Consider the following 27,650-nt stretch of genomic DNA (forward strand, 5'->3'; position numbering starts at 1 on the left):
AAACAACACTGCAGCATCACAGGGAAATAAAATCCCGGAAAGCAAAATAAAGGTAAGGCCAGCCAGAGGCTCCAGCAATCTCAAACAGAACTAAAAATACAGGCAGGTGATGTTTAAGGGTAGGAAAAGAGGTAATTTAAAGAGTTAGTATGCACATTTACTCATCTAAGTCTTCGTAAAGATGTACAGACGCTTCCAAATTTATTAGCCAGCAGCGACGTTACAGGAACAGCTTAATCACTTCAATCTCCATCTAACACCACTCCCAACAACCGTGTGTCACTTCTCTAGTCACTACAAGTTATTTGCCCCTCACAGTAACATGCAAGGGCTCTAAAGATTTTTTTTACTTAACTTGAATAATTCTGTGATGGTAGTAGAGAGTACTTTTTATGAAAATGTAATGTGCAATGCTTTAGGAATACAATCTTTATTTTAGAAAACGTAATTGGGGAATAGTGAGGTGAGTTGCCACAGTAGGGCACGTTTTATACCTTCAGTAGATAAAAAGGACCCTGGTCCTGGGGAGAGTCGAAAATGTATCTGGCATCTTACGGACTTTTGCATAGTTGATGAATCCTCTGAGGAAGAGCAGAAAACCTAAAAAAGAAACAAATCAATATATTCTTAGAGTGAGAGTCAGTGACCATACCATACATTCCCACTAAGAGAAGATATATAACCTGGACCTTCTATCATGCAATACAGTCAAGTCTCATTAACACAATTCCTTTTGTAGTTAATCAACATATTCTATTTCTTGCTTTCATGAAAACAATTTAACCTCATTCTGAATCAATGCTAAATTATAGCAGCCGACTTACAGTCCCGCATTCACTGCATTGAATCTTTGCAATGGTATGACAATTCACATAAAAAGATACACATTTTTCCTTCATCTATTCTGCTCTCATTCCACTGCACACGGAACATTTTCCTCCCTTATTTAAAATTCATAGTTCAAGGGAGTGGGAGCTGAGCTGAGCTCTGGGTTGGCTGCATCGTTTCAGGGCTCTGGTCCAGGCTATCATTTCTAAGCTGATAAATGGGTCTAAGGCCAGGCTGATTAAACCAAATAGGGGAACTGGCTTAGGTCCCAGCCATACCTTCTTAATTTTTTAGAAAAGCTTGCTGGCTCCAGATTATATAAAGCCTTGTGTTGATGTACTTGCAGTTGAGAATCTCTGGTAAACTGAGCCAATAATCCTATTGATGCATCATAGGCCCAAAGTCCACACTACGTTGAAGCCTCCTCACATTGGCATGGTATAAGAGACACACTCAAACTATGGCTTGTCAAAGAAATTCAGCAACCCTCCCTGCATTCCAACTCCCAATCTGCTCTGGTAAAACAGAAAGGTGAGGGGTTACAGTGACCAACAAAGTAATATTGCTTTTTCGTTTGAGATGCGGCTTAACTGGAATGCTCGTTTTAATTACATAATGCAAAATTGCTTACTAGTTGCTCGGTTAAAGAAAAAATAAAATATATTTACCAAATAAAGAATGCAAGTTTGCCTTGGGGGGGTCATATACTTTGTACTGCTCAGAAATCCTAATTTCTGCTCCTCTTCCTCCAATTGTAATGAATATTGTTATTGAATAAAGTTATGGATTATTACACTATGTAGATTCAAAAATAAGTTATCCGTTCTAGTTCTACTATATTCTTATTTATTTCCCCTGTTAACTTAATTATTTTGGGGAAAAGACGCCCACATCAGGGCCTACTTCTCACTTCTTAAATTCCGCAAGATGCTGAAGGGCAGGCTTTTCAATTAGTCTTCTTGCGGGACCATTGAATCTGCCTGTACTCAGACTTGGCCTCACTACATGCCTACACTCATCTACTCAGCGCGTGGATAACCTCACGGGTAACAAGCAGCGTTCTACAAATCCACATTACATTACATACATTTAATGTTGACAGGTTGCCCTCGAGTCGAGAGAGAAGGCATCAAGAGCAGAAGGGAAAGAACCTTCTCCCATCGGGACAACACCACAACCAAAGGGGAGACTGATCCATGCTTTTAAAGAGGTAGAGACCACCTTCTGCCCCGAACACCCAGTTGAAAAACAGATACAGCTGAAGGAAAACAAACAGAATCCCCAAAATAACTTTTCACCTAGAGTGTGAGGTTAAGGGAAGGAAGATGGTTTTGGGGAAAAAGAGCCTGAACTGACTACAAGGGAATCCCTCTGAAATGACCACCATAAACAACTACAATATACATAATAAAGTATAGAGTATTAAGTAACGGCCTAAGAGACCCAGCTAGAGTATTTCTTCAGAAATACGCAAGTGGAAACGGTGGTCCTGCAAATTGACAGCTTATTGGAATTACTAGAAATAAAAGTGAAGTAAGTGAAAGAAGAAAAGGTAACTTTCCACCATTCCGCAGCAGAGACTAAAATGGTTCCATGCTAATTTGGAGGAATTCAATAATGCAGTAGAAGTAGAAAAAAACAAATGTTGGATGTACTACTTCTTAAAAGGGAGAGGAGCTAACAGCTATGAGCATGGCAGTGCGGCTAGACAAAGCCTCAACTAGCATAAAGGTGATCGATCCAAGCCTTTCAACTGCCGCCCATAAGGAGCAAATTGGGACAGTCACAGTAATCCCTTAAATACAATGTGCATTCTGTGATATGTTGCCAGGAAGCACGATCTATACATCGGAGTAGAGAAAGCCTAGCTTGGGACTTCAGACTAAAACGATCCCCTAAATATACTATACAGGTCTGCGTTTTTAAAGCTATGAAGAAAGTGTGACAAAACTTTCCCTATCTGAAGTCTTGTATGGTTCATTCTTGAAGATGTGATTTGATTTAAGTCAAGTAAACAAACGTATTTTCTGCAGTTCAAACAAGTATGTAGGTTTTTAAAACCAAAGTAATTTGATTATTGTTAAATTTGATCTTAAAGCCGTTCATCTTTATTTAATCAAGATTTAATCAAAGAAGGTGTTTTGCAGTCAATGCTGTGCAACATATGAAGTCCTTGGCACACAGATATACTAGTACCTTTGGCTTGACTGTAAAAACTCAAGCGTCCTTCATGTGTCACAGGTCATGCAAAAGCCCCGAAAGTCATGAGGAAATTGGTGCACCCTCTACATGAGAATCTTCACTGCAGATTATAAGGTCATGGCCTAGAAACTGTTGAGTGTGTTCTAATTGATTACACTGCACTTGTAAGAATTAGATATGTAATAACCATACATTTCATATCTATATTCGATCACTGCTGTCAAAAACTGAACGCTGCTGTAGTATCACCCCACTTTTTGCCTGGTATTGATGCAACTTTGACTGAAAGAGTACTGGGTTTGTGCTACCTTGAACCAAGGAGAGGGGGCTCACACACCAAAGGGATGGAGCACCCAGTAACTGACAAGTTAAAAAAAGTTTTGCCTTTGGATGAATCAAACACTGACCATTTCTCATTCACACATACATAACCCACTATAAACCATATAGTTTGCACAAGCAGTTGATAGTTGAAGCACTTATAGACCAACAAAACTCATATAAAAATATATGAATATTGTTTTTGATCAATATTATAAATACATCAATATACAATACTCATATGAGTTTACATTAAAATCAAAAACAGTTATATATAAAAACACAAAGCAATAGCTAATGTAAAACATATATGTCAGAGAAAGAATTTTTCAGCATATATGAGCGATACAAACCAAGATATACAAACGAGGAAGAATACAAAAAGAGACAATCCACTATGTCATTCACGGTGTTAATTTGGACATTTACATAGACAGCAACGAGCATGGGTCTAAATTCCCTGTCTCAACCTATTTGCTGACTTCACCAAATTTAATCGAATGTATGGGCGTCGACGCGTTTCGATGGTGCTATATCAATTAAGACCACCTTCTTCAGGACAATGTTTTTTTGATCTTCCTCAATTTTAAAAAGACCACATCACATATTGGCCTTATGAATTCGTTCCTTATGTAGGTATCAAATCATCAACAGTAGGCCACTTCTTGTTCAGGCCGTTATTGTAAAAGCAGAAGGAAAAGTTATAATCCTCCATCTTGACTTAAGCAGTGGGCCACTTAATAGTTTAGGCCGTTGTTCTGTGCGTTATATGCAGAACTTAAACCGCTCAGCGATTTAGTTGATTAGGATCCCGTCCCCCGGACTTTTAAACGATAATGCGTGTGGGAGTGGATCTTTTCGTTAGGCTCGTTAGCTCGTGGTTATTTATCCGACGAGACCAGCTCTTCAAACAATGTTCGTCGCGTCTTCCATTCGCGTCCTGTGCTAACCAGGTCCCCAGTACCAGTGTTCTTTCCCTAAACTGTACCATTGTTTCACAATTGGCACCACTTTAGGCTCCATGTAAGTCCATAGTAAGTGTTAACCCTGGTAAATAGGGCATGGGAATTAAAGAGGGTTCCTAAATGCTGCAGCACGAATTGTGCCACCCTGAGGGACCCCTCACCAAACTAATGCAAACTGCCATTGCAACCTGCGTGTCTTTGTGCAAAGAAAAACGAAGAGTCGACATGGCACACACCAAAGTGAGAGTCTAGTCTGGACTCCCACTGCACCACGACCGAGCAGCCGTAAGGGACATCAGTATCACTGAGACTCAGTGGCCCAGCTGTCCTGATTTTACCTCTAACCACAAGCAGCATCTTGCGCACCAGCCCAGCCACCCTAACCACTTTGCACCAGAGCATCCCGGCCCAGGTACCAAAGAACTGGCTGTGAACCCTTGCTCCAAGAACTCTTGCGACCTAAGCCCCTGTTTATGAGCTTTCAGACTTGTCCCCAAGTACCCCCGTGCATCCTATTTCCAGGCTGCCCCCCGTTCACCGCAGCACGCCAAGCTACAACTTCACAAGCACCCTGTTCCCGGTAAGGCTCGGGCAGTTCCTGAAGAACTGCTGGTAGCACTATGGACCTTGGCCCACTACAACTCCGAACCCTGAAGGTGAACCCCTGAAACAGACTGTACCTACTTTTATGCATCTCTGACTTTTCCTCCCATAGGATTGCATTGTGTGTAAAAGCGCACAGGTTTGAACGTTTTACTTACCAAATTACATTTCTAACAAAAACAGTACTTACTTTTGTATGGTGTACTTGGTTTTACAAAATATATAAAAAGTGAAATTTCCCTAATTTGATCTCAGATTTCTACTTCGAGTGTGTGTCTTATTTATTGCCTCTGTGAGTACAACAAACACTTAGCACTAACCTCTGATAAGCCAAACTGCTCGCTCACACTACCACAAAAGGGAGCATTATCTACTTTAGCCTCTGTAAGTCAATTGGGGACCCCCTGGACTCTCTACACAGTGTACTTCCTTTAAGTGCACTATACAAAGAGCCAGCTTCCTGCAACTGCTGTAAAAGTTATATTGTATTGGTGAACACTAGTAAAAAATGGTCACTCAGATGTTTGTCAAAGTTTTGTGTTCCACTATAAAGTTATGCACAGTTTGTCAAAACAAACAAAAGAGTTTTCACATTTGTATATTATATTATTAATGTGTTTTACATTAACACAATAAATTAACCTGAATTTGACATTGAAATAAGTGCATTCACGAAACAACAAAGAACAGCTCTGTATCAGCCGATTTTATGAATTTTTCTGAAACAGAACCAAATATTATATGCAATACTAGCAAGGGTTTGTAGATTTTAGACCAGGTTATTTTTTACTGAACTGTGCATGAACGAATCCATATAAAGAGCCATTTCAGGGGCACCCATTTCTTTGAGGAAGAATAATGTAGTCAATTAAACCATTAGCAAGAGAGGCAGCAGGCATATAGGCAGCACAGTTTCAGAGAGAAGCCTCAAAGCCATTCATGCTGACCATAGTTCATAGTTTCAAAAGTGGCAAGAGAGTTCTATTAGAATCTTAATATAGGCACTATGATTTGACAGGGAAAGAGATTGCCCATCTATACTTTCCTGGTTTCCTAGAAGAGGCAATGATGTGTATTCATTCTGTGCTTAATGATGACAAAACAAGTAGTATAAGCCACTTCTTTATCGAGTGAACTTCCCTGAAATGTATTAACAGTTAATAGAACAACAAGCTCATCCGCATCATCTCATTTCGGAAACGTGAAACTAAAAGTGGAAAGGAAGTGGATAGCAATAAGGTAAAAGCCAGCAGATCAAACTGGCTCAGCAGAGAAGCATGGCCTACTTGTGCATCGGTTCGGTAGTTAGAATCCAGGGAGTAGTGCTTTTGTAGGTGTGTTGTAACTGAAAGTCCACAAATTAAGGCAAAAAATACATGTTAAGCTTCACGTTACAGGTTTAACAAATAGTTTCCAAATAATAAACCTCACCAGTAGCTCCAATTCTTAATAAGCTCAGACTGTCTTCTGAGATTTTTCAACAGTCGTAGTAGGAACACTATGAGGGAAAGCATATTTATTCTAAGCACTCATTTCAAGGGATGCACCTCATCACAAAGGTCAGTCACACAGGACGCCCAAGTAAAACGCAAAGGCTTTCCTGAAAAGGATATGGTAGCAAGGTATTGTGCATGATACATCAATCTCCCCAGGAAATACCAGGGAATTCTTTGCACATTCAAGATATGAAGTCATCTGTGTGGCAAAGAGGAAAGATGGGGATCTTAGTTTGGAATGTGTATATGACGAATTACACTTGTTGGTTTCACAAAACGATCTTATTTTCTGCAAACAGTGTGTACTACATGGTCTGAATCTTTCTCTACCAAGATATTACAACGAGGAAATAAACCTTCCAAGAGAGATGCTGTAAACTGGACTAGTGCATATTTTTAAAAGGTGAACTCATGAGCTTTGTCAATACAATATCCAACTTCCAAAGGGGAGTAGGCTTTTCACAACGGCAGAAAGAATTTAAACTTTAACCACTACGATAATAATGAAATAAGTTTGAGATTGGCTCTTCCCACAGGCCATGACAGCATAAGACAATAAGGAAAGATGACTGGAAATGACTCTTCCCATAGACAGTGATAGCACCAAAGGCTTCGAGAAATGCCTCTTACCAGACCACCTAGATTTTTGATGGGAAAAGCATTGCAGTTTTCACCTTGCACACCATTGAGTCAATGGACTTATCCAAACAACATACGGTTAAGCACTTCTACTTAAACATATATGATGTTATTGCGGCATGTATTCTGGTTTTGTTTAGAATCAGGTAGCCTATTTAAATATCTGTACTGCAGGAATTAGGGAGCCAAGATGCCAAGCGTGGTGATCAGAAACAGTGGTGAAGGATTCTATTTTAAACTATTGATGCAACTCTGAAGCAAGTAAAAACATTCTTTTGTCAGCCTGTTTTAGCTCGATGATCATGTATGGAAACCGGTAATTCAATGGAAAATTTAGAGAAATGCCCCTAACCAGACCATCAAAAGAAAATTTCACACAGAACCAGTCTCTGGAAACTGGATACTAAGTCTTAGCGGTGTGCAATTTTTGCCAATCACGAAAAAGCCCATCTCAGGCTTTTACATTGATTGAAACTTTGACTCATTTCAGTTGTGATCCTAGGTGTAACTTTGGCCTCATCAGTTTGCGGTCCTGTTGTGACTATTATGACAGGGTGATCCCAAGCAATGAACCCATCCAGTCGGCTCAAGCGTCCGTGTAGAGGGTTGTTAATATTGATTTTTTGTTTTTGCGGTTGAATGGCCAGTTGAATAAAGTTTTATTACCATGATGATTGAAAGGGATTTTAAGGTCAAAAGAAAAACTCCAAGCTCCAGCATCTTCATCAGGTACAATGAATCCCCTTGGGGCCTGTGCCTTAAATCGAATGTTTGTCTGAGTAAGGAGATATTTTTAATGGAAACCATTTCATAATTTCTGCTTCCTTTATTCACCACTAAAAGAGTTCCAGGGCTAAAACTGATATTGTCAATTCGCGGTCTCAAAGTCCCATGTATCGGCTCCCTTGGTCCTGCACGCACCTAGAGGTCTCAATCGAAATCTCACATTTGATAATGAGAAAATCTATCAGGCAAAATTAAATTTAGAAAGACAGTGGATGAGAAACCGATACTTTTTCCGAATGGAACACAGTCTCTCTTTTTAAGCTCACACTTTTGCTTCATTAACATAAAAAACACTCCTAAATAATGAATTAGTGGAAGTAAAGTTGCAGGGGAGAGGCATGCGTTGTGCCCACTAAAAGGGCTTCATATACCAGCAACCCCAGTGTTTGTAGGTGGAAGTAACACCCACTGTGTCACTCATGTGGGAAGGGTACAAAGCAAAGGAAAAGTCTAGGACAAGATAATGCCAGTCATATACCCATCAGATATAGGAAGAAGCTGGTTTGCTTTCCTCCAGCCTTTTCTCTCCCCCCCCCAACCCTCCAGCGAAATGCTCATAAAGTAACAGTGCGTCTTCAAACAAGTAGGTTTCTGTGTTTTCTCTACAATACGTCAACTTTGGGGAAGGGGGCTACTGAACTTAATTACTATGTACTATGGCCTCCCGCCTCTTTAGTATCTTGCAAGCTACAGTCAAAATATGGTGGTGTACTTAAGTTATCGGGCTGCATAACCACCAATTACTTCATTTGTAAGCGAGTGGTTGGGTTCTGTAATCTCTTCTTGCCTAGTTAGACGTTCCCCAATCCAGTTCTTTCTACAGATGGTGAACTGAGTTCTGGGGATGGAGTGGGATACCTCAAATGGAATATGCCCCTCATTTGACTCATGATGCTATTTTGCATTTACAATAATCTTTCATTTGGAGAAGAACACTTGGATGCAATCTCATTATAGTCAAGAGGAAAGCAAGCTATGCTTTACACTAAATCACAGCTGAAAGATGGAATAGCATAGAATAGTAAAACCTGCTGCTATCATGGATGCAATAAAAGAAGAATCAAGAATACAAATAAGAAAAGTGGTATTCTTGTTCCACCATGCCTTGGATTAACAAGTAAAAGGTTTGTGGGTCAAAGCCCTGCTACCGGGGAAGAGACTAATGGGGAAGGATCTACATAGGAGGTCAGTATTCAGTCATGTTTAATATTGTTAAAACTGACTAACAGCCATACGGTGGGTATACCACCTTGAAATTAAGGTAATAAAAACAGCTGTTGGCACTTCCATTAAAAACATTTAAGCTTACTTGGGATTTGCAGAGACCCGTGCCCTCCAAAAATATCTGCCAGACACAAATCTGCCCATTAATCGCCAATCCTAGTGTATGGGGAAACTAAGACTCGGAGCATGTACATTAAACAAAATAACCTTCTAGAGAGAAAATAGATCCACAACTCAATATAGAGAGCAATTCAAGTACACTTATCGTGAAATCCTAGGACGTTTCTTATTGAAAGCCCTACAGGGCCTACAGCAGGGGCTAACTTAAAGCCCAACATGTTTCCAGCAGTGGAGCTTTAGTCCAAACACCTTTTAATTTATAATTTATATCAATAACCCATTCAGAAAGTGGTTGAATGTTCACTGAACACTAAATAATTAAACTAGGAGAACCAGCATTGTGAACAAGAAGCAGGAATCAGATAACCTGATTAACAAAGAAACTGATTTACAAACATTAATTACTATTTTTTCTAATGAGGAACTATATTGTAGGCGACCGGTTTAAGAATCTGGTGTCTACACCTCACCACCTCCCCAATAGCACGGCAATAGAACAGATTTAAAATTTTAAAACATCTTCCCAAAGAAAAGGATTGCTCAGATTAGAATGTGAAAGTTCTGAGCCTCACACACAATCTATCCACATTTAGGAAACTTGCTCATGTATATGTGCATCTGCGCCCCCATTACTTTACGGCCCAGTAGGCAACAGCTTACACCGTTATCTTAGTGGTAGCTCTAGCCATTTGTTTACGGCTATACCGACTAGTTAAAACCACAGAAAGGACAAGGGAAAAACCTTTTTTGCAATAATAACAATAATACTATTTAATATGTAGCCCAATCACCACATCCCTGGTAAATGATAATGACAGATAACAGTGAGATTTCACAACATACTGGTTCATTTCGGTCTGTGGATGATGCAACACTACCATCAACTGCAGTGTTAGGCTGCATTCATCAACATGGAATGCAGAAGGGTAGAATACCAAGGGATGCAGAATTTAACTCAATGACATTTTGTACAATTGTAAAATATTGTCCTGCCCCCATGACCATAAGAATGCCAAAACAAATTAATTTTTTTAAAGTCTGTAGTCCGTACATAACATTGGTCCGGCATTAAGGAAATCCTTGTTAGTTTTGGGGTGATCATGGCCAAATTAATCACTCCGTGGCTTAACATTTTGCCTAATTTAACTGCTTGGCTACTTTCAAAATGTGGAGCTTTGAAATGGAGCACAACATATCTAGCATGTCCATGCACCTACGTTTGTTGATTTTACCACTGAACCTCTGATAACCATGGTACAGCCTAATCATACATTTGAATACTTTGCCAATGCTGCAAAACCAAATAGTGCCTACTGTCTTGGAACATTGGATTTAGCCTTTGAAAAGACTGAGTGAAGGGATGGAACTAAGTAATGAAAACCTTAAAGAACAAGTTACTTACCTTCGGTAACGCCTATCTGGTGGAGATTATCTTGCCCCAGATTCCTCACCTTAGAATTACCCCCAGGCGTCAGACTGGATCTAGAAATATTTCCTTAAGTACCCCTGCGTGCCGGTAGGTGGTGTCGTTCGGCTCCACATGGCATCATCCACACCGAAAGTCCTGTTCGCAGTGCTTATATAGGCTCCACCCAGATGTGCGTAGTCAGTTACTTTTTGCAACTTCTAACGCCAGAGGCGTGGAGCCACAAAGTACACTGACCACTGAAAACTAAGGCCCTAAATGGGGAAAGCCCTGTCCCTAGAAATTAGTTTGCAGTGTGAGGATGGATGGGTCGGTAAGGCCTCTGCGGCTAGATAGAATCTATCAGATAAGGCGTTACCGAGACTTATAGCTGCAGATGCCTTAGAATAGATACCCAAGCAATACCTTCCCAGAGGTGGATCTGTGGACCATTTTCACACGCAGGACTGAACGGGCAAAGTGCCCGTCCCTCTGGACCAGACTGTTCAGACAGTAGCATTTGGTAAATGTGTGCAGAGAAGCCCACGTTGCTGCCTGGTATGTGTGCAGGACTGGAATGCCATGAGCTAACACAGTTGTTGCAGCTTTAGCTCTGGTGGAATGAGCACACAAACCCTCATGGGGCTGCTTTTTATCCAATGAGTAGCAGATTTTGATAGAGTACGATCCATCTTTGCTCCGACATAACCCATGAAGAGTTGGTCGTCCACCCTGAACTCTCGTGTGCAATCAAGGTAGAATGAGAATGCTCTTTTTGGGTCCAGACGGTGAAGTCACCCCTCTTCTTCAGAAGGGGAGATGGAGCATAAAAATTAGGCAAAGTGACTGGTTGGCCTACGTGAAATGGAGTGACCCCTTTTAGAAGACAGAAAGCTATCGTACTAAGCATCAGTTTGTCTGGGTAGATGTTAAGATAAGGAGGCTTGGATGACAAGGAGTGAACTGCACTGACCATTTGTGTGATGTTACTACAACCAAAAAGGGCGTCTTGATGGTAAGAAGCCTGAGTGGACAATTGTGCGGAGGCTCAAACGGAGTGCACATAAGGAAAGTGAGGACGAGATTGAGGTCCCACAGATGCATAACAAAGGGAGATTGTGGAAAAGAAATGTAAAACTTTTACAAACCAATTTATAATAGAATATTTGAAAAGGGGTGGCTGATCAGGCAACCGCAGAAAAGCCGATATGAAGGAGAGAGGATAAATAGGAGAACCTGAGAAAGGGGGGCAGACAAGGGATCAATTTATCTCTCTGTACACCATGCAACATATTTTATCCAACAGCAGGCGCAAACTGTCTTGGTGGAGGAACGCCTGACTGCCAAGATACCACCACAGACTTTGGGTGAAAGGTCGAAAGCGGTCAACAGTCGCGGCTCAATCTCCGTGCAAAAAGGCAGATCGTTGAGAAGTTTAGGTGGAGAACCCTCCCCTGCTGCTGCGATAGAAGATCCACTCAAAGGGGCAGCCTGATCGAAGGACCGACAGCCATGCTCAACAGCTCGGGGTACCAAATTCTCACTGCCCAACCTGGCGCCACAAGGATACCTCTGGCCCGGTCGTTCCTGATATTCTTGAGAACTCTGGGCAGGAGTGGTATGGGCAGAAAAGGTGTACAGGAGGCATGCGCTCGACCCGAGATGAAAAGTGCCTCTGAGCGAGAGCTGCCTCTGATACACCAGCATGCAGAACTGCTGATTGACATTGCGTATTATCGTCAGTGGCGAACAAACCTAACCAAGGCTCGCCCCACTGCTGAAGGAGACCTTGCACCATCTCCGGATGGAGATGCCATTTGTGATCCGGTAGGCATCTTCGACCAAGTTTGTCCAATCTGGCGATCAGAGAACCTGCCAGATGTTGAAGCACCAGGTATATGATCTGCTGTTCCAGCCATGTCCAGAGACGTAGGGCCCCCTGACAATGGGTACACGACCCCACACTGCCCTGTTTGTTGCAGTACCACACAGCGGTGTTGTTGTCTGTGAACCAGCACCAGCCTTTCTTGGATGGAGGGTAGGAAGGCTCTCCATGCCAATTGGATTGCTCGGAGCTCCGATTGATGTGGAGTCCGAATTCCGCCGGAGGCCAGAATTCTTTGATCTCCATCTCTCCCAGATAGCCGCCCCATCCCAGAAGTGACACATCTGTCACTACTGTGAGATCTCCTTGGGGAACGGAGAAGGGTCTGCCACTGATCCAAACACAGTTCTCCCATATGCTGCACCCACCGGAATTTGAGGTCCCACTGCAGGGTCAGTGTATGTCAACTGGCATGTGTCCCAATCTGGAGGCCATGAGGTCCAGAAGCCTAAGAGTCCGTCTCACCAAAACCCAGGATAGAGGCTAAAAACATCTGTATCATAGCCTGAATATCTTGGCTCACCATTCGAGAGAATAGGCCCAAAACTGCACCATGTCCAGAACAACTCAGATGAAAGGGAGCGTCTGGCCCATTTGGCCAAAAGATAGGTGATCCTCCGTCAACCTTTCGCAAGTCAGCATGGAGGGAGGGGTAGTCTCGAAGGGGAGGAAGTTGCACCTTAGGACAATCTGCAAAATCCACCTGTTCCGTGTTACGGAATGCCAGTGGGGCAGCTGATGGCAAATCCTTCCACCCACTGGTAGACGCAATTCACTTGTTATGAGACCTATCGGTCTGCTATAGTTGCGGTACTAGTATCAAGTCCGTTCCTATCCTTTTTGGGTCATTCATTGCCCCTTATTTTGAATACACTCAGACCGATAGGCGTTTTCCCCACTTACATAGTCCAATCAACCGCTGACCGATCCCTTGGATACGGGTCTATTGTGGTACACCTTCTACTAAATTGTTTCTTTTCCTCTTTCCTCCTCATACTCCTGCAGTTGGCATCCTGAATAAATTATTGGGCCGACTGTTCCCTCTCCCCCATGTGGCATTACCTTCTGCAACACTAAGGTAAGACCTACCCCTGCTGGTGTGTAGTGGTCACGTGTTGATAGGGGTCTTTAAAGTACGTATTGGCGTTTGGTCATTGGTATGCTGGTTTATGTGTTTGTTTTGACTTACAATAGTCTTTTAACACTATGGTTTTTTTATACCATTTTTATTTATAGCCTCCCATTTTCAGAATTCTTTCTGTTTTAAGGGTTGCTTTATTCAATATATGATTGTGATATATTTGGGAGTATTAGCTGATGAATCTATGTCTTTATACTTCTTTTAGACTCCTAGTTTTTTTCAGCCTATTAGCTCAAGTCGCTTTCCCCTTTCCGCCCCCCCCCCCCATCTTTTGTTTCCCAATTACACAGGTGGAAAGGTTGGGTTTTGCCCTTCACAGTAATCTACCTGTGAATCCATGATATCCTCCTATTAAGGAGGTTTCCCCTAGTGACGTCCTCCAGTGGTTTTCGTTACTACTCACCCGAGGTCCTGAAGAAGTGTCGCTCATCTTTGGAGCTTTCATTGACACGAAACATGTTGACCTAAGACATTTGAATCACCACCTGGGTACCTTAAGTCCTGTTGTTGGCACCACTGTTTTTACCCAAGACCCAGTTCTATTACTGAATAAATTCACTTTACAGACCTGGAAATCTTTTTTAACATCACTTAGTCACGTTACCATTACACATAGTATTGATTGTCCACAAGAATATACTTCACATACGGCTCCTCACAGATCAAAAGAACTCCGCCAAAGTGGCCACCAGGCCCGTTGGATATTGCAGCGCCGGTCCGATGAGGAGCGCCCGATGATGAAGCATGACACCCCTAAAAAGGTGTGTGAGGGCATTAAAGATCTTTAAAAAAGGGGAACCTGCTACCAGGATCGTATAGACCAATCTCCCTGATCAATTGTGATGGCACAATTTATGCAAAGGTGCTAGCCAATAGACCAGATAAAGTCATTGCAACCTTAGTTTTACCTCATCAACATGGCTTCATACCAGGATAAAGTAGAGTTGATCATGTTCAGAAGGTTATCACGTTATTTGATATCGACCAAGCCTCAGAGTCGCCACTTGGTCTTAGCCTTATTAGACGCCGAGAAGGAGTTTGACTGGGTATCTTGCCAGTTCTTGTGGATGGTTCTATAGTGGAAGGTGTTTGGGGATAAATGTATTCAGGTAATTAAGGCTCTGTATAAAACACTTAAGGCTGTTATTCGGATATTGGGATTGGAATTATCTGAATGCATTACCATTCCAAGGGGCACTAGACAGGGGTGCCCATGTTCCCCACTTTTATTTCCTCTTTATATAAATCACTTTTTTGGGAAAACTAGAGAACAGTGCTTTTATTAAACCTGTGATTGTTAATCAAGTTGAATACAGGAACCTGGCTTATGTAGACGATATAGCGGTTCTCACGACTTGGCACTTCCTGAGGTGGACGCTTTAGCTAGGCAGTTTGGGACATATTCCAGCTACAAGCTAAATGAAAGCAAAACACAAATTATTTGCAAAGAGGGAATTTGATTGGATGATCCCCGGGCGGTCTCAGAAACAGTATATCTCAGGGTAAGACTTACAGCCACTGTGTACAGGATAGTAGAATGGAATCTGACTCCGCTATTGGGCATTATCAAATGTAAAGGGATGATTTTGCCCAGGATGCGGGGGTGGGAGGGGGTGGTCAGTTCCCAGTTTTATTTATTATTACTGGGCTTGTATGGTATGATATTTGGGTATTTTACTCAATAATAACCCGGGAGGGACGAATCCTGCAGAGACCCCTTCTATTTATGGACTGATTTTGGGGCATGAAGCAAAAGATTTAAGCGAAAAATATTGAACCTAGTTATTATAAAAAGACTAGATTTAAGGTCCTAAAGTTGGCATACAAGGTTTGGCTACAGGTTAAACGGGTAATCGGTATCCCCAAGGTAACCATATACACTCCTAGGGTGGCTTCAACAATCCTACTAGTAGTGTTTCAAGATCAAGTAACATCTAGGGTACGGAGAGGTGAGACATCCTTGTGGAATTTGTATATAAATAGACAACTCTTCTCCTTTGCTGGATTGCAAGAACAATTTGGCCTGGCCAGGGTGGGTTGATTTATTTAAGTACCTACTACTCCTGGACTTTCTCCTCAAAACTATGAGGGATTCGAATGTGGCATCTCAGATCCCTCTGGTGGAAGCTATAAAAAAAAAAGCTAAGATTGGCTCAATATATCAGTTACTGCTACAGGAAGTACCGGATGATCTGGAGGGACAACATCGCAACTGGGAGATAACATTATGGATGGAGGGGCCTTACATTTACAAATCATTAGAGCTCGGGAACAAGAATTTTCTAACTTCTAGTTTGAAAATCAACACTTTGTGACAGCTTTCAACTTATACTATACACCTGCAAAAGTTGCAAAATGGGGATGTAGTCGCAGAGGGAAACGTAATAGGTGTGGGGTGCAATTGGCTAATAGTCTTCATATTTTCTTTCTAGGCCCCAAACTGGATATTTTTTTAGGGGAGATTGAGGTTTTTCAAAGTAGTTGTAGGTACAATGTTTCAAATAACCCCGTGCTGTTGATCTTGGGGGTTAATGATGATACATGTAACAAAGAATTGGAGCGGAGGGGAGCGTATTTTATATTTTTGGCTATGTCAATTGCCTGTTTATGCATTACATCTAAAGGGTTAAGCCGGATCAACCCCCTACCTTTGCAGAGTGGAAATCCAGGCTGCTGGTAATCTATAACATGGACGTTTCTTTGTATGATCTTAAAGGGACTAGAAAAATAAGTTTGGGTCGTAGGATCTGGGGGGCCGATCACTAATTGGATGAAGGGGATAGGGGGTTAAAGCTGGAGGGATATGATAGTGTTTGGGGATGGGTTATGGTGCTTTTATGCAAGCTTAAACCCTTTAAGCATTGAAAACCTTTTCGGACGCATTTGTACTCTGTGAAAGGAGGATCTATATGGTCTTATTAACCGATGCTGCTAATTTAAATTTATATGAGGTATAATGAAATTCCATGCTGCTAAGCTTATCTGCCATTGTATTATACAGAATTGACACTAACATTAGGAATATAATGCTTCTTTTTAAAATTCTGCTGCGTGTATTTATGGTTGTAATATGAATTTAAGAAAATAATAAACAATAAAATAAAAGATTTGCCCAGGTTTGCATTTCTGATTGTGTCAGACACGTGGTGGCTAATGGAAAAGGTTAATGCCTTACTGCAAGAGCAATAAGTAAGAGGTAAGTAACAAGGCTGGGGAAAAAAACACACGCATCATCCATCATGTTGAAATTTGGAAACTTTGTACACTTCCTAAATAACGCTTTCATTGCACAGCAGAAAAAGTGGATTCTTCCACAAAGGCAATACTATTTTGTTAGGTACTGGGATTTAATTTGTTTTTTACAATTATTTCAACTGCAGCAAAAGTTAGTCTATGGCAGAATACCCTCCTAACATTGAAGCTGAGCTCCTTGTTTATCAGCTTTCTTTTCAAATGTATTCAGTTCATGTTTTCAGGTCTTGTGTTAGCCAAGAACATTTGATGTTACAAAAATTATATACATAACATGCTTAAATGTAACGGCTTTTAGTCAGCACACTCTATTTATTACTCTGTTGTTGTGTCATTCACTTTTTTCTTCCATCCACCCCAGCACACAGTATGGGGCGATAGGTTAGCACCATCCCCCTCTGCCACTGGCTAGCTTCACTTTGCATGACAGCATTTTGACCTCTTACAATGACCACATCTGCAAAAAGTTGCCCCCCACCCCCCAAATCAGTTCCAAGGATTACTATGGCAATGTGTGTTTTGAGATTAAAAACATATTTCTGCTTTTAGTCATTTTTTTCCATATTGGCAAAGTCTTGGCAGCTCTTCCAACACTAAAATCTACAAAAAGTCATGATAAAACAAACACTGACAAAGCTGAGAGGCCACTAGTCTAAGCCATACCGGTTAGTGTGCCAATGCTTGTTTATTTTCTAACAGCTTAAAGCTACCATTTTAACATCGCAGGGCCAATAAACAAACAACGTGATATACTTTTGCGAAGACAATCTAGCAGACATTAATAAAATAACAGCTTACAAAAACAGATTTATTCTGTCATCGGTCTTACACATGACATTTTTTAGCTACCTTCCATGAGAAATGTATGTTTTATGAGAAAGTCCACACTTATGCTTTTCTATTCCAAAGGTCTGGAACAAACATGCAGAAACGGTAACTAACACATTCTTATTTGTTCCGTTAAATACTGAAGCCTTAATGCTTCTACATTTGCTTCTTGACTGTATCAGTTAGGACAACATTTTCAACAACGAAGGTTGAGAAGTAAGAGAAATGCAAATGGCAGAATATCCAGATAAAAGTTTCAACAATTTCAAATCACTACTGAATTACGAGACCCGAAATACCAAACTGCACATATTATCGTGGCCTAAGACATATCAAGAAGCGATTTAAAAAATGTAATAGGTTTTCTCAAGGGCAACATGTGAGGATGTGCACTGGTGTGGTTTGGGAGAGGTGGACAGGGCTACTGCAAAGATGAGTGTGTGTGTCCTATCTTACTTACTGCAACCAGTGCCAATGGCCCGAAACTTTGCTTCAATTAGCAGGCCCTGAAGACTAATTGTCCCTGTCTGGTTAAAGGTGGGTCTTCATCTACCTAATACTGGGTCAATCAGTATGTTCGAGAAATAAGGCACAGCAATATTTTTGGGACTTTCTCATGGGCTCTTTTCACGCAATAGGCACGTCAACTAAAAAACTCAGACTTCCATTTCTCAGGGTTGCCCAACTGTGAGCAGCTTTCCTGTTACTTTAGCGTTTCCTGTACGAATATGGTTTTCTTCTTCTCTTTATTTGGAGGTGTGTTTATTACATTACTAGTTGATAAATCTCCTGTATCTTCCTAGATTGTTACCTTTGAGCTTAAAACCTCAACTCTAAACAGGGAATTAAGTCCGAATAATGGCTGAACTCACAGGATGGGGGTTTTAGCAAAAGGTTCAGCTTGCGTAGGGGTCTACATAAACAGAAGCCTGGGAGCCTGGGAGTGAAGCACAGATCCTGAACACAATACATTATTGTAAAATGTGTTTCTATGCATTTTAGAGCCCATGTATAAATTGTTTTAATTTAAAAGTACTTACCTAACACAAGGAAGACCCACCAGAGCCAGTACTGGCCATCGAAATATCCAGGGAAATAGGTGGAAAACTAAAAGGCAAGACACAAAAAGTTTAAATATTAAAACATCCAAAATAGTGAAAGCAATATACATTTTGGATTTGTACATGGTAAGGTTTCAAGGGTTGTTCAGCTCATTTGAAAAGTCCTAGACAATGAAATACACTGCTCCATGTTTTTATAGGAAAATCAATGACCAGGTGGAAATCATTCAAAGGAGTGTTTATTAAGGCACGACTGGCAAACATGGCTTCTTTTTTTTTTTTTAACATGTGCGATAGAATGGATGAATGATGCACATGAATTAAAGAAGTTTCTTCCAAAATCAAATATTTGACAAGATATTGGCCAAATATCAGGAGAACTGCATCAATCTGTGGATAAAATATTTAGAGAGTGCCAAAGAATGTCTGGAGGCAAGTGAGACATGGTACAGATTGCAAAAACTAGCGGTTTTTAAGGCCTTCATAACAAGTCAGTTAATACTTAAGTATAAGCTACTTGATTATGTATAGTTTCAAATAAGAAAGACTGTTCCTTAGTTTATGCCCCATGGTGACCTACCACATTATATTTACATGCCCAATGGAAATTAACAACCACCGCACCAACTATTTTGTCTTTGCTGACCTGACCCAACATTGTACACTAATCGGGTTTTAAGTAATCTAGTACTGAAGTGCAAATTGACGAGAGCCGCTACCACTTTATGAACAGTAGATCCAAAGGCTACTCTATAATCAAAGTGTAGACCTGCATATATTTTTTACAACTGTACCTTTATCTTGCTTGTCAATACTTCCCTTTAAGATGTGATCTTAATGGCACTGTACATCTTAGTCAAACTCAAACAACTGCATATGAAAGGAGAAGTGCTGAAATGACTTCCAATGAAAATGGAAAAGCTAACCAGAATGATACAATAGCAATGGTTGGCAGAATGTATCAATTCTATAATTATTTTTTCATGACTACTCTGTGTTGTCTAGGGTTGTTTCTTGCTTTATCTATTGAATGTTAATTATTGCTACTCCCTTTCCTTTTATTTTATTTAAATGCCAGAATTTTAGTGAAGAATGAGTGTCCAAGAACTGTGAAAGGAAGCTTTTAAACTACAACTGTTTCTGCACACAAGTAATGCAAATAATTTTGTAACCAACAATAAAGTTTTAAAGAAATCAGACAAAAGCATGTCTGCCACATGAACAGTTTTGAGGCCCATACAGGATTCAGGAGGAGCTTCAATCTCTTCAGTAGTCAAAGGTCCGTTTGCTTTTTGTCAAAGATCTTAATACAGGTACTTTAAAGAACACATGGATTACTAACAAAGAAGTAGTTGGCTGGAAATGTCCCATAGCAAGTCTGGCTGTAGAGGTGAACTATGAAGTTGATCTGACATGGATTAAAAGAGGTAATAGAACTCCGTCGTAATCATAAAAAAAAAAATTTCAAAAAGTTTTATAACCTGCGAGTTGTCTCTCGCAAGGGAGCATTTTTTCCGTGGAGCATGTGTGTGTACCTCATGTGACACAAGCAACTGCTCAAGGAGTAGCTACCAATCTCGAGAATGAATCAGGCAGTGGATGGATGCTGAGGTGGGTACCTCACTCAATGTCATCAGAGCCCTATTTCTAGCACTGGTTTTTCACATGGCAAATTGATGCCTCCTGGGTATTGTAGCAGTCTTGGATTGTATTGACTGAATTAATTAGACCAATACACCCGAGAGCAATTAATTGAGAGAGAAAATTTCTGGACTGGAAGTAGAGCCCCTGATAATATGGGGTGAGGCTTGTTCCCTCTGATAGATGCAAATACCTCTGACAACCAATATCAGCCTTTACCGGGTGAATGCGGACTTCAACAGCCTTATCTGTCCTTTATCACACTTGATGAGCACGAGGCCAATCTCCCCCAATAGGAAAACTTTATTTGAGCAACTTACTCTAACAATCAGAATCCACTTGATGAGTGAGAGGCCAAATCCAGATATTGCCCCATATCGTCCAGCAGCTGAGGTGGTGAGACAGAAGGAGAGGAAAAACCCAATCCAGTTGAAGAGGAATGCCACTGAGAATAAAAAAAATACACATTTGCTGCTGATAAAATTATTCTCTGGTATATGTCAATTTGAGTCTATCTCAGTTGCAAAAAGAAATACAAGAAGAAAATAATAATGACCTGTAACTACAGTTCTTCATAGATTTACACGCTTGAAACATTACCCATGGTCAGGCTGGGAGCCACCAGCAGCATTAGAAATAGCATTAAACAACATTCAGTACCCACATAGGAATAGTAATTGCCATACACATGCTACAATATAATGCTTTCATTTTAATACAACAATGTCTATTTCACAACACATTCACGTAATAATTAATTTTCATATTTCAGTTAATGAGATGAATGTGTGTTGAATTCCATTTCCCTCAGAGGCCCCGTACACCATATTTCTAAGCACCCGTGTGTAAGGATTAGGCAGACGAGGCTCAAGGGAAGAAGGGTGTATGGCATGTTAATCTATTAAAGACATCAGCACAAAATAAGTGTGGTTACAGGTTATGTAACTTCACAAACACTGTTTTTTTATAGATTCACATATAGTTTTTTTATAGATTAAATCCCATCTGTCAGACAGGACCCAAGCGAACTCTTCCCTCCTTTCCGCTTAGAGTTCAAAATAACAGAACAAGGGGTACCTCAGGGATCAGCACTAAGCCGTACCTTCTTCAATATATACCTATGATCACTTCTGACCCTTAGTAGATTTTACAAGATCTCTTTTTTAAACTATGCAGATGATACACAGCTAATCCAGTCTATGGATTAAAAATAGCTATACCTTTGTAGAAGGGCTTCACACTTGCTTAAAGGAAATGGCTAGTTGGCTGGAAAAGAATTCATAAAAATGTAATGGAAGAAATACTGAAATCTCAAAAGAGCCATACTCACTCCAGGTGGACTTTAAGCCATGGATCAGCACAGACAATCTTAAAATATAGCAGGCTGTGCGAAACCTGGGAGTGTACATGAAGGAGAAGCTATCCATGGAACCACATATTAATAAAACGGCAGCCACATGTTTCGGACTGCTACGAAATTTTAGGATTACTTCCTCTGCCAGCTAGAAAGTTAGCAGTTCAATGTACCGTATTGAATAGAATCGACTATTGCAATGCTCTTTTACTGGAAGCACCAGACTAACTAAGAGGATATATAAAGTACAAACAGCAGCAGCAAAACTTGCACTGAATAAATCAAGATAGGACTCTTCCTCGAGCTCCCTGAGAGCTACATTGGCTTCCAGTAAAAAAAAAAAAAGAAGTTTTTTTAAAGCAATGTGCATGGTCTAGAAGGCAGTAAACCGAACAGGACCAGTGCTGCTGCAAAGGAAATTCAGACAGTACAAACCACAGAGGAACAGAGTCCTCCTCGGCTAATTTGGTCTCGCCCCCGAAATTCAGGAAAGTGAGGTCAGGCGGAAGGACCTTTCAAATAACAGCAGCCCAACTGTAGAACAAGCTTCCAGCTTCTCTTAGAGCCAGTGCAAATTTAATTTGCTTTAGGGAAAGGTTAAAGACCTGGCTCTTTCCGAAAAAGGACTAAAGACTTTAGTCAGGTCAGACCAGGAAAGTTGACGCAGAAGTAAGGTTGTACAGTGTTTAAGGATCCGGCATGGTTGCTATAGTGCCAAGATACTTGCAAGGTGAACGTTTGTTCTTTATAAGTGTCTCTTACTTACTTAACATGCTTTACTCAGTCTAGCAAGCAGTCAACAAATGGAAAGAGTTTTACTGTACCTGAAAAGGTTTCAAGGCACCACCTATCCCACTTTAGAATACTTTCTGGGCTGCACTGAGGCAGCAGTACTTCATAAAGGTATGGTATAATACATGCTGCAGGCTTTACCAAAACCCTAACACACTGCAGCCTCACCCTCTTCAACACTTATATGACAACTCTTGCCAGCATTGCCAAAATCCACAGACTCAACATCATATTCTACACCGACAACACAAACTGATCCTCTACCTCTCAGAAGAAACTACCAACACCAACTTCCACAACTGAATGTTAGGCGTCGCCAACTGGATGAAGGACAACTGCCTGAAGCAAGACAGGGGTACTGATTTTATTTTCGGAAACAAAAGCTCCCCATGGGACGCATCCTGGTGACCCTCAGAGCTAAGACCTACTCCTACCCCACTTACAACTGTAGGAACCTAGGTATCATTCTGGAAAAACAAGCTAACCAAAACGACACAGGTCAATTCCGTCTCCTCCTCCATCATCATCATCATCATCATCATCATTCCTCTGCATGCTTCGTAAGATATTCAAATGGCTATCCCTAAGCTCAAGACGCACCATCACCCAGGTCCTCAATTCCAGCTGGCTGGACTACAGCAACGCTCTCTAAGCAGGGATTGCTGTTCCCCTCCATCGACTACAGACCATACTGAGCGCCGCAGCAAGACTTGTCCTGGATCTCCGTAGACAAACCCACATCACCCCCTACCTCCGGAAACTACGCTGGGTCCCTGTACAGAAAAGATGCCAGTTCAAGCTCCCGACCCATGAATACAAGGCCAGACAACTGCAGACACAACTACTTGAACCACCGCCTGAACTTCCATCAGACCATCAGACAGCTCTCCGTCCCTTTCTCTAAATCTCACCCACCGCATTCGACGTAGCAGATACAGAGGTCACTCATTCTCGTATCTAGCAGCAAAGACATGGAACGAGCTACTCTCATCTACGAACCCCTCCATCTCTTTTAGAGTTCTGAAAGTCCCTGAAGAACTGGCGATTCAGCTAATCAACTGGACCCTGCCAGCGACTGGATACCCCTGCAGGTGACAAGAAGCGCTCTACAAACCTACTGACTGATTGATTGAATGATTGATATCCACTACCTGGTAGGAAAAGGACAGAGCCAGCAACAGAATTTCTCAATAGGGAAATGATATGGTTGTGTGTGCACTGAATCCATGGAGTTGCTACAGATGGGAACAAACAAAAGTGACTTTCGATGTAATCCATCACTGTGAATCTGTGTCTACTTCTCTCCATTGTTTGTCAGCACCTCATACAAAGACAACAGCATGGGATGAAGGGAACGGATGAAGGGAACGTAAAGGAATCAACCATTTTGAGACTTTCATAATCTAATGGTGCAGTTGTATGTAGCTATGAATGTTTTGCCATAGCAAAAAACGTCCTCTTCCTTGCTCCAGGTTTTGGTTTAGCAGGTGCTCCAACAACCACAAAAAATGTAGTTTTATGAGCAAAATAGGTTCTCATCATTCGGACACAAGCCTATTTCACGGAAGAGGTTCAACGCTGCATCACTGCTGGCTCATTCTTCTTTGCTTGATCTTGATTTCAGGGCCTAGTTTCAAATGTGTGAAAAAGTGATGTTGCTGTCATTTGAGATAGGCCACAGCTGGAGTATTGAGTGCACATTTTTGCCTAAACAGAAGCACCATTGGGTCTGCCAAAAGCTATAACAAATAGTGACCATTCGTGAAACCTTGGAATAATAGGCCACAAAAGAATAGTCGTGAAAGTTGTTGAATCTCAGGTACTCTCCCTACTGAAGAATGGACATGAGGTACTGCATGGTTACCATTGGGAAGGGTGGTTTCTCAAGCACTGTGTTTAGATAGCCAAAAAGCAAGATGTCCCTCCATACTGCATATTTCTTCTTTTATCAGGAAGTACCCTGAACAGAACCTTCCATTTACCTAGCTCTTAGGGATTTTCTCTCTTATTCAGCAGCATCAGTCTTTCCTAACTCCAGCTCCTTCAGTTGCTTGTAAAATTTCTTCTTGGGTGGATTATGCGGGACGTTTACATTAACTCCAATGTCTTTTTTGAAGCACATGATTTTCAAGTCAGTCATCCAAATACAGGCAAATCTGGTGAACTGGTCTGTGTAGGAAGGTTGCCATGGGACTAAGCACTTTTTGAATACCCGGGGAGAGGATTTTAGGCTGAAATGGAGGGCTCTAGATTTGTAGTGCTATCCCATCACTGAGAATTTTAGGTTTTGCCTTTGTTAAGGGTGTATAGAGATCTGAACAAAGAGTACTGTAGGCCCACTGAGGTAAGGGACCCCTTCCCGATGCAACAGAAAGACATCTTCCAATGTGAACATTTGAAAAGATTGCTTTCCAAAAGCTTGTTGAATTCTTGGAGGTCCAAAACAGAACTCTATTCTCCAGTTTTCTTCACAACAAAGACCCACACATATTCTGTGGAAGTTAGGTACTTTCTCTATTGCTCCTATGAGAAGAGAGGACGAGAATTTCCTGTTGCAGTACCCTTAGATGTAGATGGTGTTCTTGACTGGGCAGATGATCGGAGGTTTTCCCAGGAATTCCATTGTGACCCAGAAAGTATGATTCTAAGCAAGCAGCAATCCGTGTTACTCCGTGCCCATGAAATAGCAAAACACGAAATTCTCCATCCTACGCCCTGTATGGGTGTCATTTGGGGGGGCTTTAGGGGTCAACACTGACAAGTCAGGCTCACTTTTAGTATCTTGGAAGCAGGAGTGAGGCACCTCTCTTATTCCCTGCTGATTTGTGGTAACCTTGATGGCCTTGGCCTCTGCTTGACAAGTAGTCATGGTCATAACTGCACTGGCTGGAGCTAAAGTAATGGCAGCCTTGTCTGGAATACTGGCTGTAGACTCATGTAAGCTTGGGAACATCTTCGGCCGTGTAAAGATGTGGAAGGAGCACATATGTTTCGCAGGGCTCTGCGCGATCAAGACTTGTGAGTATCCGTTTTAATACTTTGTAAGGCATCATCCACTTCCTTGCCAAACTGTGTGTCATTCGAAGGGCATGCACCTCTGAGTGGAAAGTGGACCCACGTCAAATCTGTGTCCTAAGCACCATCACCCCTACAAGATGTATATCAGCATTACAGATGCAGATGTTCCTCACTGGCTCGATGACGGCAGCCGAAGAATTAGCCCCTTCCTTCACAATGACCTTAGCCTCATCTCATCTCTCTTCAGGAATCAAATCAATTACAGGCAAAATAGGCGACAACAGGTCATTGCATTGGAATAGGATGGCAGGTGCATTCTCCCTCTTTTTGGTGGTCACAATCATCAGACTGACTGTGGTCCAAGTTATCAATATGACTCCCCTAATCATCTGGAGTGGCAGAACTGGGTGTGATCAAGTTCTTTGAATACCTCTGAACTGCTGCTCCAATGACAGAGTAAGGCTTTGGGTGGCTGGTTAGGCATGCTAGTGTGGGGTCAGGTATCCTATATGTCTAATCGAGTTGGTGGTACCATTGCTTATACCGTCGCAGATGTTAGCATGAGATTCAAACACTTTCCTCCAAGCATGATCCAGGACAAAGTTGAATTTTGTGGGCTTTCTGGGTTGTTCCTTGAATGTATACAAAAATACTGCTGCTACTCTACCAAAGACAACGGAAGAAAAAACTGAGATGCTGCTTGTTCTAACAATGCAGGAAGTGAGGCCATGTAATCCAGCTGGTCTCCTTCTTTAGGAAGTATGAAATCATTCCACTTTTTTTCCTGGCATTAAACATCATCAGCCTGCACTTGCTCCAGGACCTCCCCATCCTCTTCATGAGGGTTGTGGAAGTAGATAGATTTCATGAACAACTGTTCATCCATGTGATAAGCTGTACGTTATTCTGCAGTGCATGGTATTACATTGCTCTTCATCTGTGGACAGTCTGAGAATGTGGATGTTGTGTTGATGGTTTGTAGACATGAGGTGTAGGGTGTTTTGAGCTTGTGGGTTGTCTCGGAATGTGCTTGCAGGTAGTTTCGGGTGCACCTCCTGAATTAGCCTCCTGATTAATCGCCTGACCACAATGAGTTATTGTTTGCCAACTGTCTTCACTGTGATGTTCTCCTACGTGGCTCGAAATGTATAAAAATCTGCTGAATGTAACCCCCGAAGAACAGTGCAGTTGGTCGCTGGCTGTTCTCGCTCGAGCTAAAGCAAATACACTTTGCTTCCTGACTGCTTGCAACTGTGTTTGTCCATGCTTTTTTAGGAACGAGAAGTTTGCTTTAACAGGGTCCATGTCCTGGTCGCCCTCAGAGGAGTTTTCATCCCTAATATCTCTTTGGGGATTGTCTGCATTTGTGGATTAATGGTATTGGGAGAAAAGGAGTAGACACATTTCTTTAACCAGTCTATCATGGGGCATTCCCCTGGGACAGGTGGTGTGGATGACTGGACGCAAAGTTTTGGCATTTCACGTTTTCTGGTGATGCAAATAGGTCTATTTCTGCTGTGCTCGTGATCTGAAAACCCTTTTTCTAATACTTTCAACTTTAGTTCCCCATTCATGGGAGAGGGTCGTTTGTCAGCTTAGATCATCCCAGCTCCCAGTTGCCTGTGGCCATTGGTTTTAAAGCCATTCTTGAATTGGTCTCATAAATAGTCTGGCATGTGGTAATAGTGGAATGCAAGAGGCCATGCTGCCCATTCAATTCCCAACTTGCCTCACTGTCAGAGAATGTCCCTTCTGGTCTGTCAATGCATTGACCCTCAAAAGATCTTCTCTGTCTATAGTATTGGGGAGAATTTTGTTATGTTTATCGAGAACCCCAGCCTGTGGAGTGTGAGCATGTCTGTCTTTATACTCTTGTAGCATGGTTTGAACAAGCTTGCTTTTACAAGCCAATCATGTAGGCACAGGTATACATGTATTGCCTGCCTTCGGAGATATGGTGCTACTGCTGCAGGATATTTTGCAAACACCCTAGGTGTTGACTCTATCCCAAAGGGAAGAACTTTTAATTGATAGTGTACTTGATTGATTGATAGTGTACTTGATTGACAGTTGAGCAAAATAATCTCTT

At 41.5% G+C, this 27,650-nt stretch overlaps 1 protein-coding gene across 1 annotated transcript in view; it reads right to left on the reverse strand.

Annotated features, from left to right (window-relative positions):
• Positions 1–27,650, reverse strand: part of NDFIP1 (Nedd4 family interacting protein 1) — a 176,799-nt gene that overhangs the window by 36,406 nt on the left and 112,743 nt on the right. Inside the window, exons 5-7 of the mRNA XM_085618141.1 lie at positions 20,718–20,842; positions 18,736–18,802; positions 495–600 (exon numbers count right to left, since the gene is read on the reverse strand). Of these exons, the coding sequence (XP_085474267.1) occupies positions 497–600; positions 18,736–18,802; positions 20,718–20,842 (296 nt within the window). The 3' untranslated portion in view covers positions 495–496. The remainder of the gene's footprint in view (positions 1–494; positions 601–18,735; positions 18,803–20,717; positions 20,843–27,650) is intronic.

This window comes from Triturus cristatus, chromosome 7, assembly GCF_964204655.1.
Source record: "Triturus cristatus chromosome 7, aTriCri1.1, whole genome shotgun sequence".
NCBI classification, from domain to species: domain Eukaryota; kingdom Metazoa; phylum Chordata; class Amphibia; order Caudata; family Salamandridae; genus Triturus; species Triturus cristatus.